At 46.1% G+C, this 18,685-nt stretch overlaps 1 protein-coding gene across 1 annotated transcript; it reads left to right on the forward strand.

The window, feature by feature from the left end:
* The first annotated feature begins 10,015 nt into the window (after positions 1-10,015).
* On the forward strand, positions 10,016-10,960 carry LOC122665409. Its single transcript, XM_043861557.1, has one exon. The coding sequence runs from the start codon at positions 10,016-10,018 to the stop codon at positions 10,958-10,960; it is 945 nt and encodes a 314-aa protein (XP_043717492.1).
* Positions 10,961-18,685: the final 7,725 nt, after the last annotated feature.

Raw genomic sequence — 18,685 nt, forward strand, 5'->3', positions numbered from 1 at the left:
TGTGGTGTGTCAGTGTTCCCTTTCTTAGGACCTCTACACTCAAATGCATAGTGACCCCACTTTCCACAGTTGCGGCACTTGCCCTTCTTTTTAAAGTCTTTTTGGCTTCCAACTGTTGGGGTTCTTTCTTAGGTGGCTAGGACTGCCTAGGATTTTTCTTGGATTGTGAAACTAAATTGGCAGATGCCTGTTGTTGTTTCACCATCTCCAAGTTATTCCTGGCTCTGTTCTCATCTTCGATTCTAATGAACCATTTGAGATCATCTAACCCCACTTGTGTTTTCTTCCTATGCATCTCAGTTTTAAAGGAATGTCAGGTAGAGGGTAGCTTAAAGATAATTGCACCCTCTAAGAATGCATCAACAACAGGGATGTTTTCTTGGTTCAATTTTGTTCTCAAGTTCTCAAAGTCTGTTACTTGTGGAAGTATCTCCTTATCTTCTTGAAACTTGAAGTCCATAAACTTGTCAACCAAGTGAGTTTTTGATAAGTTCTCTTCCTTTTTGAATTGGGCTTCTAGGTTTTCCCAAATCTCTTTTGCAGACTCCTATTTACTATAGGTCTCTGCCAGCCTATCTGACAGGCAGTTCAATAGGTAGTCTTTGCAAAAGTCTTCATCACTTATCCATTGGGCTTCAGTTAGGTCCATACAATCAGAAAAAGTATTTACTATAGTGTAGAAAATATTGAGGTACTTCAGTCCAAACTGAATCCTCCTTTTCCAAGAACTGAACTCAGAGCCATTAAAGCTTTCTAATTTGATCATCTCAATTGAAACAGTATGTTTCTCCATTGCTAAATGATTTGTTTATATGCTCAAGGAAAAAATTCAAATAAAAATTAATATTCCAAGGAACAATCACACCTAAGATGGAGAACCTCGAATTCAAGTAGTGGAGGAAAAGATGGAGGCGGTGCAGTGGCGTCGACACTCGTGACGTACACGCTAGTGCTGGTTGCTGGCACGGATCACTGCCTACTGTTCAGTGATGGCTGCCGATGCAATCGTTGGCGACTGGCTATGGTTACTGATTACGGACAGGTGACCAAAACCAAGAGAATGAAAAGAGAGTTCGTACAGAGATCTTCCCCTTTTTTTTTTTTCAAAACCAACGGATCAACAGCTTTGACTTTCTCTAATCAAATAAAGGATTTTAATAATGATTCTGCCAACATCCACATCAAATCACTTGTCCTTTTAATTGTTTTTTTTTTTTTTAATAACAATCAATCAAATCAAAAGGAAACTTTTGATTAAATCTCATGGTCAAAGAGGGAAATTCTCTCAGGTTTTTCCTTTAAATAAGAAACAATCAATACTTAAAGATAAGAAAAAGGGGTTTCTGACAAAACCACTTGCAGAACCTCTTTTTGCAAAACCACTTTCCTTGAATGAGGATAAACCCAATACCGTGTATGATAACACGATCACCGAAAGCAATAAATCAAATTCGCACGATCGAGAGAAACAAACAGCTCAATTCGCATATGTGTTTCAAAAAACCGAAGCCGTTTTCTCAAAAGAAGAACCTGCAAAATCGTCACATACGATCTCCAAAACCGAATCAAGGATCGATCTTCCAAGCTAATTCGATCACCAACGCAATTGTGAAAATTCAAAATCGATCTTGATCACAAAAAAACAAAAACCCTAATGCTTTAAGATTGTTAGGGTTTAGGTCAGATGGACTAGTTACTAGATTGCCCCTCACAGCCTAGGCATTAATACAAGTAGGATTATATTAGAACATATGAAGGGATATTACATAAATACCATACAAATCTAAAGAAGCTAAAAAACCAGATTTAAACGAAGTAAAACCTAAAGAAAACACATATATAAAGAAACTTAAGAAAATCAGACTTATCACACGAAAGTAGACTTGAATTAAACACAGTAAAGAAACAAGACTAACAAATTAATAAAAGATCATAGCCCAAACAAGAACGACCAGCAGCTATGAGTGAACAAGCTAGCCGATCAAAACGAAAAGGAGAACCAAAAGAACACAGAAAAGAGAAAGATAATAGTCGATTAAAAGGGGAGACTAAAAGAAATTAGATAAACACAACAAAACTGTAAACATCAAACAACGAGAAGACAGGAACAACTACAAAGGTAAAGAAAGTAGGATAAACTAGAGCACATCTCAGTAAGAAACTAAACAAAAAGAAACAACATAGATCTAAAGGAAATAACAGAGAACACTTTATCAAAACGAAGAAACCTAAAGCAAAGCACAGTAGCGAAGCGAACTAGCAAACCGAAAACATGGCACAAACAAAGGAAAACTGCTAGATCCTACAGAAGCGAGCAAAACTTTCCGATCTAAAGAAAACGCAGGAAACATGATTCATAGCAGACTATAGGCGAAACTAATCAAGAAAAAATGAGCACAGCAGGGGCGAAGAAAAGAAACACAGAAAAAGGCACACACCAAGAACTAAACTAAAGAAACACCGACCTTCAGCAGAGACAGAATCGCAACAGCGATCAAGCAAACCTCTACATAACGCTCCACAGAGGCACTTCAAGCGAAAGAGCGACGAAAAGCATAAGGAGAGACCTCCGAGACTAAAACGCCTAAGAAACCCCTCACAGGAAGCTGCTCACAGAGATAAGAAAATATTCCAAGATCCCAAAATGACTGGGAAAGACGGTCCCTATACTTATATAGACAGGGAAAAGATCAAGAAAATGGAAGCCAGCTGGCTCCCTTCAAGCTTCTTCGAGAAGCAAATGCAGCTGTTCTCTCAAAAAGCACTCTCTGGACCACGTGATATGTCAGAGGTTTTTTCGCCAGAGCTAAAACGAAAAACCCCAAGTTCGTTTGGATCTATTGACAGCAAGCTTGGAATGACTACGACATCTAAAAAATGGCTGATTTACTCAACGGTCGATAATTGATCCGGTTAACTTTATAATTGACTATCATTGCCTATTCCTTGAGTAGTAGTCATTCCCATTAAAAAATTTTATCTTTGATCTGTTGATATTAGCTATTGATTTGGGTTCCATCTTTTTTTATTTGGTAATAATTTATCTACTGCCCCTTTGTGGATATATATGTTTGGGATACTTGTAATGTTAATGTTTTACATTTTGTAACGGGGCGTCCTACTTGGTAGATGCGTTTCCGTCCATAAATCAGCATATGAGATAATTAATCTCACAATTCACATACATAGAGAGAGGTCTATCTTGTTTGACCGACTTCGACCTTTTTTCTCTTTCATTGTTTATACTCTTCGACCGTTTACACTCAGTTTGCGCTCGCCCCGTCATGGTCGAAAGGGACCCTGATTCGCACTGCAGATTGTTCACGTCGAGTGATCCAAGTGCAGTTCTTTCTAAGTGTTCTCTGGGACTATCCGTTTATTCTACTACCCTTGAGAAGTCCTCAAATTATCGGGGCCCGAGTAGAACCCCTGATAGCCACGGCTAACCTGTGTCCCATTATGTATTGGATCATACTGTAGCACTCACAGGAAATTGAGCATAACATTTTTGGCATACCCGATGGGACACTCGATACATGATGGTGGTGGAAACCAGAGCAAGTCAGCGTAATAGGGATGGCAGTTCGGATGAGTCCGATGGTGGAAATGCTGGCCACGTGGTCGCGTAGGGCGAACAACAGGTGGACGCTGCTGTGCCTCCTTACGTGGCTGCTTTGTTGCAAGGGCAGGCCCACACGGCCTTCGAGACACAAGGGTGTCTGCAATCAGGAATCGAAGACACGAAGGCCATTATGGCTTCCATGGCCCAAGCTTACAATGGCTCCCAAGCCCATTTCGAAGAATTAGTCACAATGTTCCTGGCCCAACAGCATCCCCCGCAAGTTGCTCAACTCCGTATTGGCCAAATCCCAGCCGGACAAGTTGGCAGCACAACCGGGGCAGGGGCTGGGAAGCCAGCAGCTCAGGGGTCTTACCTTGGGGTTTCTGGCCAGGCAAGAAGTTCGTCTAGCCAGCCGGTGCGGCCGAATGGTGCAACAGATAGGACTTCACTGCCCCAGAATGGAGCCACGGTCACGGCGGCGCAGGTTGGGAATCCCACCGTGCTGGCGGCTACAACCTCCCCACTAGTGGGGCTCCAGATAGGAGGGGATCGTGCTAGTCGTGTGAGTACGAGCTTTTACCAGAGACCGAAGGTGCCTAGGATGAACTTGCCAAAGCCAGAATGGCCGTATGCGAGTCACTTCCCTCCGGCGCCCAATGAGGGCCAGGTAGAGGCCCAGCCGAGGCCGGCAGTGGTAGCAGGCCAATCAGGTAATCGTTAACCAGGAGGATTTGACCTAGTTGATCCAAGAGTAGATCAACCACTTATTTCGGCCTAATACCCAGCCGGTATATAGGAAACCATACCCGGAGTACTATGATCAGTTGGACCTTAGGTACCCCCAAAAAATCCCACAGTTCGCTAAATTCTCGGGAGAAGACAACACGTCTACTGTCGAGTATATAGCGAGGTTTGTCACCCAGTATAGAATCTTAGGGGCCAATGAGATTATGAAATTGAGGTTGTTCCCAAATTCCCTGACTCGTTCGGCATTTGCATGGTACATTAACCTGCCAGTCGACTCAATTCAAGCGTAGCGCGAGATGGAGGACCAATTTCATGCCCAGTTTTATCGGATTGATCCTCTCGTCTCCATAGCAGACTTGGCACGCATGTGTCAGTTGCCTGATGAGTCGGCCGCAAAGTTTGTTAATAGATTCAAGCTGGCACGGTACAAGTGTCCAACCGTCTTGCAAGAGCCAGAGTATGCTAAGATGGCCCTGGACGGGCTCTCTTTTGAGTTACGAAAACGCTTTACCTGCCAGGAATTTCCCGACCTCGGTCAGCTTGTTGCCCAGGCAACCAGTTATGAGATGGTCCTCAAAGAAGAGGAAGATCGAAAGGCTTCGTCCTCAAGGACCTACTATAAGCAGCCAGCCTTGGCGATTATGGGGGCGTCGGCCCTTGGGTTGAACCCCGTCAACTTCTCAAACTTTGAGGTAGATAAGGAATGCGAGGTTAGCATTGCCAAGATAGTCTCAGGCAAGCCTTATGTGTGTAAGGCCTTGACTCCCATGACCGAGCGTGTCAGGACAAGCCCAAAGCCAAAGCCGGCCCTGGCAAGGAACCTTGACAGCAGGGCTCGATATTCCTACGATATCTCCAAGGTCGAGTCTATTTTCGACCACCTTCTAAAAGACAAACAGATAAAATTGTCAGAAGTGCATCAAATACCTTCGGCCGAGGAGATCAAAGGGAAAAGGTACTATAAGTGGCATAATTCTTTCACTCATAATACTAACGGTTGTATTGCTTTGCGTATGGCACTACAGAAGGCTAGTAATGATGGGCGTTTGAAGTTTCCCGACAAGGGTAAGGGCGTCATGCTAGTTGATGAGAACCTATTTCCCCCAGTCAACATGGTGGACGCAGATCTGTCTAAGTTGCGCCTACTCAAGAGGAAAGAACCACTGGTCACGTTGAAGCATCTCCAACATTTGTCAAAGGAAAAGAAGAACGGGACCGACCTGGAGGCTATAGAGCCGTTGCCCGACCAACGTTTCTAGTGGGGAGTTTGTGTGCATTGCAAGAAGCTGTATGAGAACAAGCCCCAAGGGGAATCAAGCACTCCACTGGTGGACAGGCCTGAAGACAGGGAGGCAAAGCTTGCACGGCCTATAAGAGACAGTAGAGAGGCCAGGCCAGGGTGCCTGGCCACTGCTTACGATCACGAACGGTCAGGAGACTCCCTATAAGAGACAGTAGAGAGGCCACTGCTTACGATCGCGGAGAGTCAGGAGACTCCCTGCGGCAACTGGATACAAGGATGGGACTATCTGGCAAAGAATCTGGCCAGCGAGAGAGTTACGGCGGTGGCCATCTATGAAAGACAGGTTGGAGAGGCCGTCAGCATTGGCACCTGCACGCCTGCAGTCAGTCATTACAGTACCAGAGCAGAGGGTGTAGAGTGAGCGGCCAGGTGGCTTATCCACGGCACATCCCCCAAGGATGGTAATTCCCCGGCCAACGGCCGAGAGGGATTATCAGTGGAATGTGGCGAGGCACCCGAAGTTTCCTTTCGATATGGAGAGAAGGCTGTCCAAAAGTTAGAAGCGTAGACGGTAAAGGCGACAGGCAGCGACACGTCGTCATGAGAATCATACCGGCCGAGGGGATCGACCTCTGGCCAAAAAGGAGCAAAGGCAAGAGGTACGCAGATTGCCAAAGGAGAGAGGTGACCAGGAGGGCCATCTCCTTTTCCGCAAGCCAGCCGGGGGCTGATGGAGGAAGCAGCCAGCAGACAGCCAAGCCCCACTCGAAGGGGAAGGAGAAGATGCCGGCCGAGATTGAGCCCACTGTCGACGGTAAGGAATCTGAGGCAAGCTTTGAGGTAGATCAGCAGTTGACTCCAGGCTGTAACACTTCGATGGCAGAAGAAGGAGGAGTGGCCGAGTGCGAAACATCTTCTTCTGAGAAAGGAACGTCTAACTATTCAGATCAGGAGTATACTGATGATTCCGACCTTCAACGGTATATCCAGACTATGATGGTTGGCACGGTCCCAGTACCGGTAAAGACGCCAGTTCCATACAAGGCACCAGCCAACATGGTCTATGTGTTACCATAGGTATATCAGTCGAACTGCAAATGGGTAGATGTTCTGGATGAAGAGTTTGAAGAGGAGGACAGCAGCCCCATGATTATAGGTGGTGACCCTGAGAGCATGCCTGATGGTCCAACCTCTAATGGCACGTTGTCAATTGGCATGACCGACGCAGAGGCAGCGTCCAAAGCGCAGCAGTCTCCCCAGTCAAGCGCAAGTTTTGAAAAGCCTAGCAGGGAGATGACCCAGCATCTAAAACCTTTGTATATCAATGTTTTGCTGAACGGGAAATCTGTGCCACGAGTTCTGGTTGACAATGGAGCCGCGGTCAATATTCTTCCGTCAAGAATGATGAAGCGTCTAGGTTATGACAAATTTGAGCTGCTGTCAGCAGACGTCTCCGTCACCAACTTCTTCAAAGGGGCCTCCAAACCAAAAGGGATACTCCCAATTGATGTTCGAATTGGGGGCAAGGAGTCATTGGCTGCTTTCTTTGTGATGGATGCTGATGCCAGCTACAATGCTCTGTTGGGACGTGATTGGATCCACGCCAACAGTTGTATCCCGTCGTCTCTCCATCAGATGTTAGTGTTCTGGAATGATAAAGGGAAGATCGAGTGGGTGAGCGCTGACAATAGGCCCTTTCTAGTCAATGCAAATCACGCAGGGGCGAGGCTCTATGGTGGTGAGATCACCCCGATCACATTTGTTGGACAAGATGAGGACGGGAGGCCAACAGCAATGGCCATGGCTTCCACGGTGGCTGAGGATGCCGATCAGCTGAGTCTGGCCCTCTCTGGGCTTTTCAGGCTGTCAAATGTGGATGGGCCTGTTCTGAACAAAACTGACATTGATGGATAGAAGCTTCAAGAAGAAGGGCGTGGTGGTCGATGTACTAAGAAGGTTGGGCTGCCATAACTTAGAACAGCGGTTGGAGCTGACTCAGGCTTACATGGCCGAGTGTTCAATCCAGAGTGGTGAGGACTCCGACCAGGGTTTGGAGCTGAAGCATCTTCGGGCAACGCCGCCCAAGATGGAGGAGACGTTGGCCGAAGTCCAGGACCCACTTGAAGAGGTCGATTTAGGGGCCGAAGGAGTCAAAAGGCCCACATTTATTAGTGGCTTGCTTTCCCCTGATTTTCGGGCGTCCATTGTAAACTTGTTGGTGGAATATAAAGATTGTTTCGCTTGGGACTATACTGAGTTGCCCGGTCTTGATCGGGGGCTTGTTGAGCACCGTTTACCTATCCTGGAGGGATGTAAACCGGTCAAACAACTCCCACGACGCATGGCGCCTGAGGTAGTGGCAAAAATTAAGGACGAAATTAAGAGACTTCTCAAGGCAGGGTTCATTCGGCCAACTCGCTATGTTCAGTGGCTGGCGAATGTTGTACCTATCCTTAAAAAGAACGGGAAGCTACGAGTGTGCATAGATTTTTGAGACCTAAATGCCGCAACCCCAAAGGACGAGTACCCAATGTCGATGGTCGACATGCTCGTGGATTCGGCCGCGAAACATCAGATCTTGTCATTCATGGACGGGCATTCCGAGTACAACCAGATCTTCATTGCTGAGGAGGACGTGCCCAAAACGGCCTTTAGGTGCACGAGGGCAATTGGGACGTTCGAATGGGTTGTGTTGCCTTTCGGTCTAAAGAATGCCAGGGCCACGTATCAAAGGGGAATGAATCTCATTTTTCATGACATGATTGGCCATTTCATGGAGGTGTACATTGACCACGTCGTGGTTAAATCCATGAGCCAAGAAGAGCATCTTGAACACCTCCGGAGGTCCTTCGAGCGAATGAGGCGTCATGGCCTGAAAATGAACCCCCTCAAGTGTGCTTTCGGAGTGTCTGCAGGTAACTTCCTTGGGTTCTTGGTGCACCAGAAGGGGATTGAGGTCGATAAGAACAAGACGAAGGCAATTCTACAGGCGTCAGCCCCTAAGAATAAGAAAGAGCTTCAGAAGTTTTTGGGGCAAGTCAACTTCCTCAGAACATTCATTTTGAACTCCGCTGGCCGAGTAAGGGCTTTCTCTCCATTTCTCTGACTTCGGTCAAATGATGAGTTCCGCTGGGGAGTTGAGCAGCAGCAGGCTTTCAAGGAATTCAAGTTCTATTTGACCGAGCCTCCAGTCTTGATGCCTCCACAGAGGGGAGTGCCCCTCAAATTGTACATTTCAGCCTCGGAGGAGACGATTGGTGGCCTACTCGCCCAAGATAATGAGCTTGGCTTTAAACAGGTTGTATATTACTTGAGCCTCGCCTTGACTGATGTGGAAAGAAAGTACGTGCCCATTGAAAAGCTTTGTCTGGCATTATACGTCGCCTGTACCAAGCTCAGGTATTATTTGCTACCTACAACGGTGCTTGTTCTTTGCCAAACAAATGTCATCAAGTATATGCTCTCTAAGCCAATCATCAGAGGCCAGATTGGGAAATGGATGATTGCCCTGATTGAGTTCTCGCTCCAGTATGTGCCTCAGAAGTCAGTCAAAGGGCAGGCATTGGTCGACTTTCTGGCAGTACATCCACCTTTGGAGTTGGAAGAACCAAGCGTGACTGAAGGGGTGAATGCCGTCACGCAGTCGGCCTGGAAATTATTCTTTGACAGATCAAGGACCAATGCCTCGGCTGGCGCCGGGATGGTGTTGGTGTCTCCAACTGGTACTGAAACCGATCTTGCTTTCCAACTGTGCTTTCCATGCACAAACAATAAGGCTGAGTATGAGGCCCTGATTCTCGGACTAAAGACCCTCAATGCGCTTGGGGCCCGGAATGTCGAGATCGTTGGCAATTCCCAATTGGTTATCAAGCATCTGGCTAAGGAGTACCAATGTGAAAGCCAGACCCTTTTGCCATTTTGTTCGCTCGCCCAGCAATGGTTGGGCAAGTTCGATGATAGTTCGGTTAAGCACATTCCTCGGTCAGAGAACAACGTGGCGAACGGCCTTGCCCAAGCCGCGTCAAGCATTTCATTCTCAAAAGGAGAAGTTGAGAGGTTGTTCATCATTTAGAAGAAAACGTTCTCATCTGTCATGGAGGAAGGAGCGTTTGAGGTGGGAAACCTGGACGAAGTTCGCCCGGACTGGAGGTCTCCGATCAATCATTACCTTCAGAACCCCAATGCTAGGGTTGATCGAAAGACGAATTATCATGCGTTGAACTATTTATTGCTGGGCGATGAGTTGTACAAGCGAGGTCAGGATGACCTGCTCCTGAAGTTTCTGGGGTTGAACGAGTCAATGCTCGTTATGGTCCGAGGCCCATGAAGGGATCTGCGGGTCCCATCAGGCCGGCATCAAGATGAGATGGTTGGTAAGGTGTCATGGCTATTATTGGCCAACCATCTTGTAGGACTGCATCAGGTACGGAAAGGGATGCCAGGGGTGCCAAAGGCATGCGCCCATGCAGAAGGTACCAGCAACTCAATTTCATCCCATTGTCAAACCCTGGCCATTCAGAGGGTGGGCTCTTGATCTAATTGGAAAGATGACCCCTCCGTCGGCCCAAGGGCACCCGTTCGTGATTGCGGCAACAGATTACTTCACCAAGTGGGTGAAAGCTGTGCCAATGAAGTCGGTCAGCCAGGTCGATGTGATTAAGTTTGTCAAGCATGAATTAATACATCATTTTGGTCTGCCAGAGACCTTGACTTGTGACAATGGGTCAGTTTTCTCTAGAGGGGAAGTATCTCAGTTTACGCAAGAGTATGGGATAACGGTTACCTTTTTAACACCCTATTATGCACAGGGTAACAGCCAGGCGGAGGCAAGTAACAAGATCATCAAAGCAAACCTGTCCAAGGTAATTGATGATAACCCAAGGACTTGGGCAGAGATGTTGTCAGAGGTGCTATGGGCGTTCAGGACCTCAAAGAGGGCAGCAACAGGAATGACCCCTTATGCACTGACATTTGGTCATGATGCTATCTTGCCAATGGAGGTGATTGTGAAGTCTTTGGGGGTGGCAAAGCATTTCGATATGCCCCTAGGGCAGTATAGGGACTCCATGATGGCCGAGCTCGATGACCTGGATGAGGAACGTCTCCTGGCCCTTGACCGGGTGCAGGCTCAGAAGGCGAAAGTGGCCAAGGCCTATAACAAGACGGTTAGGTCTAAAACATTCGTTGAGTCTGACCTAGTGTTAAAAGCTGTGTTGCCAATTGGGCACAAGGACCCTAAGTTTGGGAAGTGGTCGCCCACCTGGGAAGGACCGTTCGTTGTGCATCAGGTCTTAAAGGGTGGAGCCTACCATTTGAAAACAATCGACGGACAAGTGCAGTTAAGGCCATTGAATGGCAAATTCTTAAAGATGTACCACCCAACAATGTGGGAGGTTATGCAGTTATAAAGGGCTAGCTGACAGCCATTCAGAAATTAAAAAAAAAAAAAGATTGTCAGGGCCGATACACCACGTCCAAAACAAAACATCACCACATAACAAGGGCCAGATCAACCAGGATCGGCCAAAACATTACCATGTTCCAAGGGCCAGATTAACAAGGATCGGCCAAGGAAAAAAGAGATCCAAACGACATCAGGAAAAACATGACTTGCCCTCCAAATTGTCACGAACTTGAGCCAACAAGCTTTCAACCCGTTTGATTTCAACTCGCGAGATTGCAACTTGGCGGGTAAGCTTTTCTTTAGTTGTCAGGATCGTCCGAAATGCCTCTGTTTCGGTGGAAATAGAAGAAATCCCGACGGTTAGCGCAGTCTTAACCTTCTCCAGCTTCTCAGAAATGACTTGCATATGGTGCTCCAAGTCGGCCAGCTCGCTCTTGAGCTTGTTTTCCTCCTGTTGGTACCTTCGCAGCTTGGCTGAAAGGGCTGTGAGCATCACTTTCTTCTCAGCCTTCAACAAGGAAGTTTCTCGCTCATCCTGAAATGCTTGGAATGCTGGGGGCAGGCTGTGAGATATCAGATGGAGGAGCTCTATGTAACTCTGGGCTGCCAGGCACTGTTCGTGAGTGGTGTTGGGGCTGGCAATTATCGTTTGTAGGGCTACAATCATGGGGTCTGCCTTGTTGGAAGTAAGAATCTACTCCATGGACAGAAGGCTATTTCTGCCCATAACCTGCCAGGCTGTTGCAACTTCTGGAGTGCCAGGGGGCGTAAGAACAGCTTCTTTAGTAGTTGGAGCAACCGGAGGCTCATTGGCGAGAAAATCATCCAAAGAGTCCAACAACAGGGTGAGAGGATCATCTTCCTCTTCTTCTTTTTCTTTCTCCAAAAGAGGAGGGGAGTGTAAGTCAGAAGGCCTAGCATGCTGCGAACAAAAGGGAAGGACGATCAGCATACCTGCAGGGTGGCTCCCAAAAGAGGCGTGACCTGGCCTTCTGTTTCCCCTTCTTGAATTGGGGGTAGGTCAGTCAAGTGCTCCCCAGTGGTAAGGACCACTTGTTGATTCACGAGTTCTTCTCCCTCGGGCAAAACAACAGACACAGGGGTAACGGCCTCAGGGGCCGCGACAATGGGCCTTGGTGACCGAGAGACCACCTTCAAGGGACTGCTTTCTTTGGCACTTTCTGCCGGAGGGGAGACATAAGGAACAATCTTTCCCGGAGATACATGGGGAGAAAATAAGAGCTCTCGTGGGATAAGCTAGCTGCTCTCCTGAACTAACTTTACAAGGGATGCGGGGCTTGAGTCTTGCTTCAATGGAGTTGGGAGTAGAGCAGCCGGTGCAACAAGATTCTTGGGGGCACCGAACTTAAGAGTTGAGGAGGTGGACTTGCTCGAACTCAACCGAGAAAGCCTGGATGGGGAGGCTTTGCCGGTCCCTTCGCCTTTTTGCTTCTTCACATTTTTCACACTTGTCTGGCTCGACTGAGGGATAGGCCGGAGCTACGACCGTTGGGTCATCAAGGCTTTCAGGGGGGCATGGTCTTCACTGTCATGGGTGCCTTCGCTGCCGGCCTTCGTGCTTTGAGTTGACTCTCGACGTGGCCGTTTGGACACCTGGGGCTGTTTGCCCTTCACCTTTTCTTTCTCCGTTCTTTCTTCCTCTTCGTCGCTCGCAGAGTCAATGGTCATTACATCTGCAGGGGGGAGGTTAGCAGAGATTAGCATGGAAAACAGGAAAAGCAGACTAATGCTTGGCTATCAGAAAGCTTACCCTCACTGGTCACGCGCTCGCTTCTTGGACGATGGCGACGCCTTCAGACTTTTGGAGCCACACTGACTGGACGAAGATGACTGCCTTTCCTCCCAAACATCTTTGTCCTCACCTAGCCGCTGATAGTACGTTGACCGCCATGCATCGAACTCTCGTTGGTGGCAGGCAGATGCAAAAAATAATGTGACCGGAAGGTTGAGAGGGCCAGGCCGCTTAGCAAAGATACATCAGCAATGGCATTATAAGTCTTCAAGAGTTCCCATCCAGGACCGCCGTTGGAGAAGGAGAAAAAGCAGGGGACGGGAATGGCCTGTGTCAGGCCAAACTGACGGGCAAGGAATTGAGGATTGTAGGGTTCGGTGCTGCACATGTTATTTTTGGTGTGTTCTAGAAACACTCCGTAATGGAGATCTCGGCATGTCAAGTAAGAGGCCCAGAGGTCTCCGTGGGCGGCAGGGTCTGCAATTGCATCCCCAAGCCAACCGGGCAAACTTCGTGAAGAGTGGAAAGGGGTAAAGGCAGCTGAAGATCGGACATCTTGGAGATGAAAAAAGAAATCAAAACACTTAGCAGTTGAGCGAAGTGGTAACGGCCGAAGCAACTTGAAGCCAACGGCCGTGAACTAGGTGGCAAAAGGGGGAGAACTGGTTTCAGGGAAGTAGGCGCTCAGCCATGGGCGAAGCCAGACTCGACCAAGTCATTGTAACCTTTGTATAGAGCAGAAAGAACAAATGCTACTAGATTGACAGCATGGCCGAAGGCCAACGCATTGGCAAGGCCGAGATATGCCTTGGTGATCTTGTCAGCCCGAGTACAAATGAGGCAGCGTCAGATCCAGGACAATAGAAAGGCGACATACTCTTGCTTAGACACCAGGCCACTTTATTTCTTGTAGTAGGTCAGGTAAGAGGTGTAACTGGCATTCCTGGTGAGATTTAGGTCCCAACCGATCCAGGAACAATCGGAGCTTCCATTGATCTCCTCGCCAGAAGACTTCAGGCCGAGGAGAGCTCCGATGTCAAAAAGGGTTGGTCCCATCATCCCAAAGCTGAAATGGAAGCAGTTGGTTGAGCGAGACCAGAAATGGAGGGCTGCGTGAAGGAAGTCAAAGTCGTAGGGATAGGAGATGATGGACATTTGGATGGCATCGTGAATTCCAAGCTCTCTCCAGTCATCAGCCTTGGTAGTAGTCATCCTCCTTACCCACGCATCCCACTCAGGATAGTGACCAGCCCAATGTCGCTTGATGGCATCAGGTTTGTACTTGAAGTTTGGAATGCCCTTGCGAAATAGAAGGCGCTCGGCTGGAGTAATCATCGGTGAACATGATAAAGTACTCATACCCATATCTCACTTGTATGTTTATGGGTCCACACACGTCAGTGTGTATTAACTCTAACAGATCTGTGGCCCTAGTACCATTATTGCTAAAGGGTTTCTTGGTCATTTTTCCCTGAAGGCATGACTCACATGTGGGGAATGGTTACACCCTCAGACTCTCTAAGGGCCCATCCCTCACCAATCTACTGATTCGGTCCACATTAATGTGACCTAATCTCAGATGCCACATGTATGTTGAGTTCACTGGAGCTGCTTTCCGTTTCAAATCAACATTTGAAACAACATTCGTTCTAACAGGGCATTCTAGAAAATACAAACCACTTTGCATAAAATTTGGATGCCACTAAGGAATTATTAAAGCGAATAATTAACTTAGTATTAAAGGAAAAGCTATACTCGTCCGAAACAAGTTTTGAAACTGAAATAATCTTTCTCTTAAAAGAGGGTACATAATAGCAATCCTTTACAACTAAACAAGCAGAACTAAAATTCAAAATAAAAGTTCCCACAGCCATTGCCATGGTCTCAGCTCCAATGCCCATCCGAAGATGCACCTCATTTCTTTTCAGGTTCCTTGTCTCCTTGAACCCCTGCAAATCATTGCAAATGTGAACAATGGAACCACTATCCACCAACCAACAATTGGTCGGTTCAAAAGACAAGTTATACTCATAAAGAACGTAAACATCACATGTACCTTCTTTAGCAGCCTTTGTTTCATCCGGTTTCTTGTCTTTCACAGTAGCCAGGTAAACATGACAGTTTCTTTTCCAGTGACCCTCCTTCTTGCTATAGAAGCACTTGCCTTTGCCTTTATTGCCAGACTTCCCACCCTTGGGTTTCAGGGTCTTACCTTTACTTCCCTTTTTCTTCTTCTTCCCATTTGAAGAAGGCTTTGCCTCAGTTGCATTGACCTCAGCCTTGTCCTTTTTCAAGGACGCTCCAGCCTCTACCAGTGCGTTAGCAAGCTCGGTGAGCTCCATCTCCTTGTCAGACATCTTAAAGGCTGCATAAGCAGTGGTGAGTGACGCTAAAATCACATCAGTCTTGTATCGCAAGCTGAAATCAGTCCCCATGGATTCCAGTTTCTCAAACAGATTGATCAACTTCATTACATGATCCATCACTGGAGTCCCCTGGGACATCTTGGTATTGTGGATTTGACTCACCACATCAGAATGGGTGTGTGTCAACTGCCTATTGAACAATTCAACAGGCTTATCCATCTTACCCCCACCAGTGCGTATATCCTTGACCTTGTCTACAACTGACTTTACCAATGATCCTAGGATATAAAGTTATGCCTTGGAATCTCTCATGAGGAAGTCCTGCATCTCTTCATTTGCCTCATAATCGTTCGGGTCGGGTTGAGGAGGAACGTGTTCATCTAGAACTGTGTACAGTCCTTCAGCAGTCAGGAGCAACTTAATGCTTCGGTACCAATCGACATAGTTAGTACCGTTAAGTTTGTATTCACTAATGAGTGCTAACAGGTTGGAATTAACGGCAGTCATTGTATAATTATCTACACAAGCACAAGTGAATAACCACATGCTAATTAATAACCATTGAAAATAATAAATTGAGCACACACACATCAATGGTCTTTCATGATTTGGGTTTCCCTCATAACCCAAAAGATGAATTGGATACCTACAACCCTTGCATGCATAACTTACCCTGTCGGGAGTCATTATACACACCGTGGTAGTGTGAACTAGGCTGTCCGCCTCATGGGTTTCCAATATTTTTGGCCACCTGGGTGCCATATCCAAATCCTGTCAGCTGACATACACCCAAGTCATGTACTTACCTATTGCATTAGTTAGAATCATGGAATCATGAAAAATGGCCCACTGTCGCAGTGCCCTCTCACTATCCATACCCTAACGTATCTAGATAGAGGTAAATATAGATAAGTATGTGACAGTGGTCCTGGCAATGTCCTGTCGGCGTATGCGAGGCATATCACACAATCTCTACATTTATCTTCAATAGGAGGCCATGGTCATGTCTACCGATTAAGACTAGTCCATATCATACATGTATTATGATTAAAGAGGGATTAAGCAACTCTCACATACATGGATAGATTTAAACAACATAATTAATCAACATTAATTAAAAGTGATTATGGGATGACGGCATTTTTATCAGAAGCAATTAAAGAACCCTCCCAATAAAAATAAAACTAATAACTTTGGGTGCATTTATCATGCCATGGATGCCACACCTCGATCATCTCCTCCGCCCGATCACGTCTTCAAAGTAGGTGATTTGCATCTCCATAAGCCTTGAGCGCCACATGTGGATCACCATCAACATGCCCTGGGAGTCCTAACTCCTCTAAAATTATAATGGAAACCTAGGAAAAATTCTATACACTTTTCTTTCCATAATAATAAAGAAACCCCGCAAGGAGAAACCAACCCACCATTTGGGCTGCCCATGGGGGGGAGTACATTTGTTTATAAAAAAGATAGGGGGAGAGAGAGAAAGAGAGAGAAGCATCACATCCACCCATAATCCCATGTATCACATACACAAATAATTCATCCACTTATTAGAATGTCATTCCCATAATCACATCATAATATAATTTCATGCATGGACATAAAAGCAAGTAAACAAAAAGTATAACATGGATTCCATCAATTATTGAACCACCGCATCACATATGATAACATGTATCCAAGCCCATAAAATTAAAATCACAATTTTAATTACAAGTGGGTGAAGGGAGGGATCTCTTCACCCATCTTCTTCCTCCCAAAAACAAAACAAGTGAATAAAAATTCTTTTTTTTTTTTTTTTTGTTTGTTAAACTGGAGGGGAAACAAAAAGGGGGGCATGCTGCCCATATGCGCAGGCTGCAGGCACTCCCTGTGCAGCCCATAGGCACAAGGCCCACGGATAGCAGCCTTGGGCTGTAGGCTGCAAGCCTGCTGCTCGTAGGCTAAAGCCCACGGACAGTAGCCTACAGGCCCGCAGGCAGTAGCCCGCAAGGGGATGCGCACAAGGGCAGGTTCAGGGGGGAGGGTGTGCGCAGAGGCTTGGCAGCGTGAGCTCCCCCCCCCCACATATAAAACATGATTAAAAAAATTTAAAATAAAAAATTAGTAATCAAAATCTAATTGGATACATGGTTCAATAATTGGAATAAATAAAACAAACCAAATCCATCATCATATGGATAGGTTGTTACACTAACAACCTTGTAACTACCCATGTACACATGGGAAGGTTGTTACAACAACCATATTTTAACCTCCCATGTGCAACTTGCATCCCACTCATGAAAATCATATTAAACCATTAATTATCTAATATTCATGGATGGGAAAGGTGGCTCTGATACCACACTGTTGGCCAAACTACGGTCCAGGGATAAAACCATGGTTCCCTAGGGAAACCAATTATAAACCAATTAGGATATTGCACACCCTGGGTTAGCCCATGGTGTCCCATGGGCGCCCCATTTAATTTTTAGGGTTTCCCATGGTTGCCCATGGGAACCCTGGTGCAACCCTATTAGGGTTTCTCCTTCCCTTATGTGTCCCACGCAATTATAGAGCACATTAGGGACAGAGAAACAACATCTCTAATCCATCACATGGCAAGAGGGATCCATCCCATACTCGAATGCGCAGCGGAAATAAATTGATTCGAGTTTCTTTCGCATCCCATAAATATTAATAATTAATAACTGAAGGAATTAAACAAGAATTGCTAACCTGGTGAGCCTCAAGTGTTGGTCATCCAATAGACAATGGTTCTTCCTCCAGTGAGCGCTCCAAGTAAACAGATCTGAACCTCCAATGGTGCTACCAAGGTTCTTCAAGCCAATCCCAGATGCTCTCAAATTCTTCAGCACAGATCTAGGGTTTCACAAACCCTAACTCTCAAACACAGATGAGAGAAACTAGAAGAAGAAGAGATCTCAAAGAGGGAGAGAGAGAGACCAAAACGCAGAAGAGGGGGCATGGAAAAAACGTGGAGCACTGCTCCCCTCCTACATTTTTTGATCCTTTTATAGATCTAGGGTTTTAATTAAACCATGGATGGATTACTTTAATCCCAATGAGAGTCTGTCTCTCTCTCTCTCAGTTTGGCAGTTCTGTTTAAACTCAAAGTGCTTCTAAAAGGGGAAGAAGCAGAATCTAATAGGGAAAGTATTAATTAGCTACTTTATTTAATTATTAATGGATAATTACAATTAGCACCAATTCCATTAATTAAATAAAGAGCTAATTAAATTAGTAAATTCTAAATAACTCCCTATATGATAACCATTATCATATACAACCCCCCCCCACTAATCAACACCATCATTATGGAATCTAGGGCACGTACACATGTACTGCCAAACCCCAATCCATAGTACAAGTCCATATACGAGCGTCAGTGCATCTGATCAGGTCCCGCAAAACTCGATAAAATACTTTGTTCAAATAATTATAAATAATGTATCATTTTATGTAAAATAGATTTTTGGAAAACCATTTCCAAAATGGCACTGGATCCAGATTTTGATCCGACCATGCACAGACAGTCTCTATCTTGGTGTTCCCCAATCGGGCAGTGGTGACCATGTTGGATAACCCCTTCCCTCACAAA

Source organism: Telopea speciosissima, chromosome 6, assembly GCF_018873765.1.
Source record: "Telopea speciosissima isolate NSW1024214 ecotype Mountain lineage chromosome 6, Tspe_v1, whole genome shotgun sequence".
NCBI lineage: Eukaryota > Viridiplantae > Streptophyta > Magnoliopsida > Proteales > Proteaceae > Telopea > Telopea speciosissima.

What these genes read in the sequence shown, in the direction of transcription:
- LOC122665409 (XM_043861557.1), top strand. Translation starts at nt 10,016, where the DNA reads ATGCAGAAGGTACCAGCAACTCAATTTCATCCCATTGTCAAACCCTGG.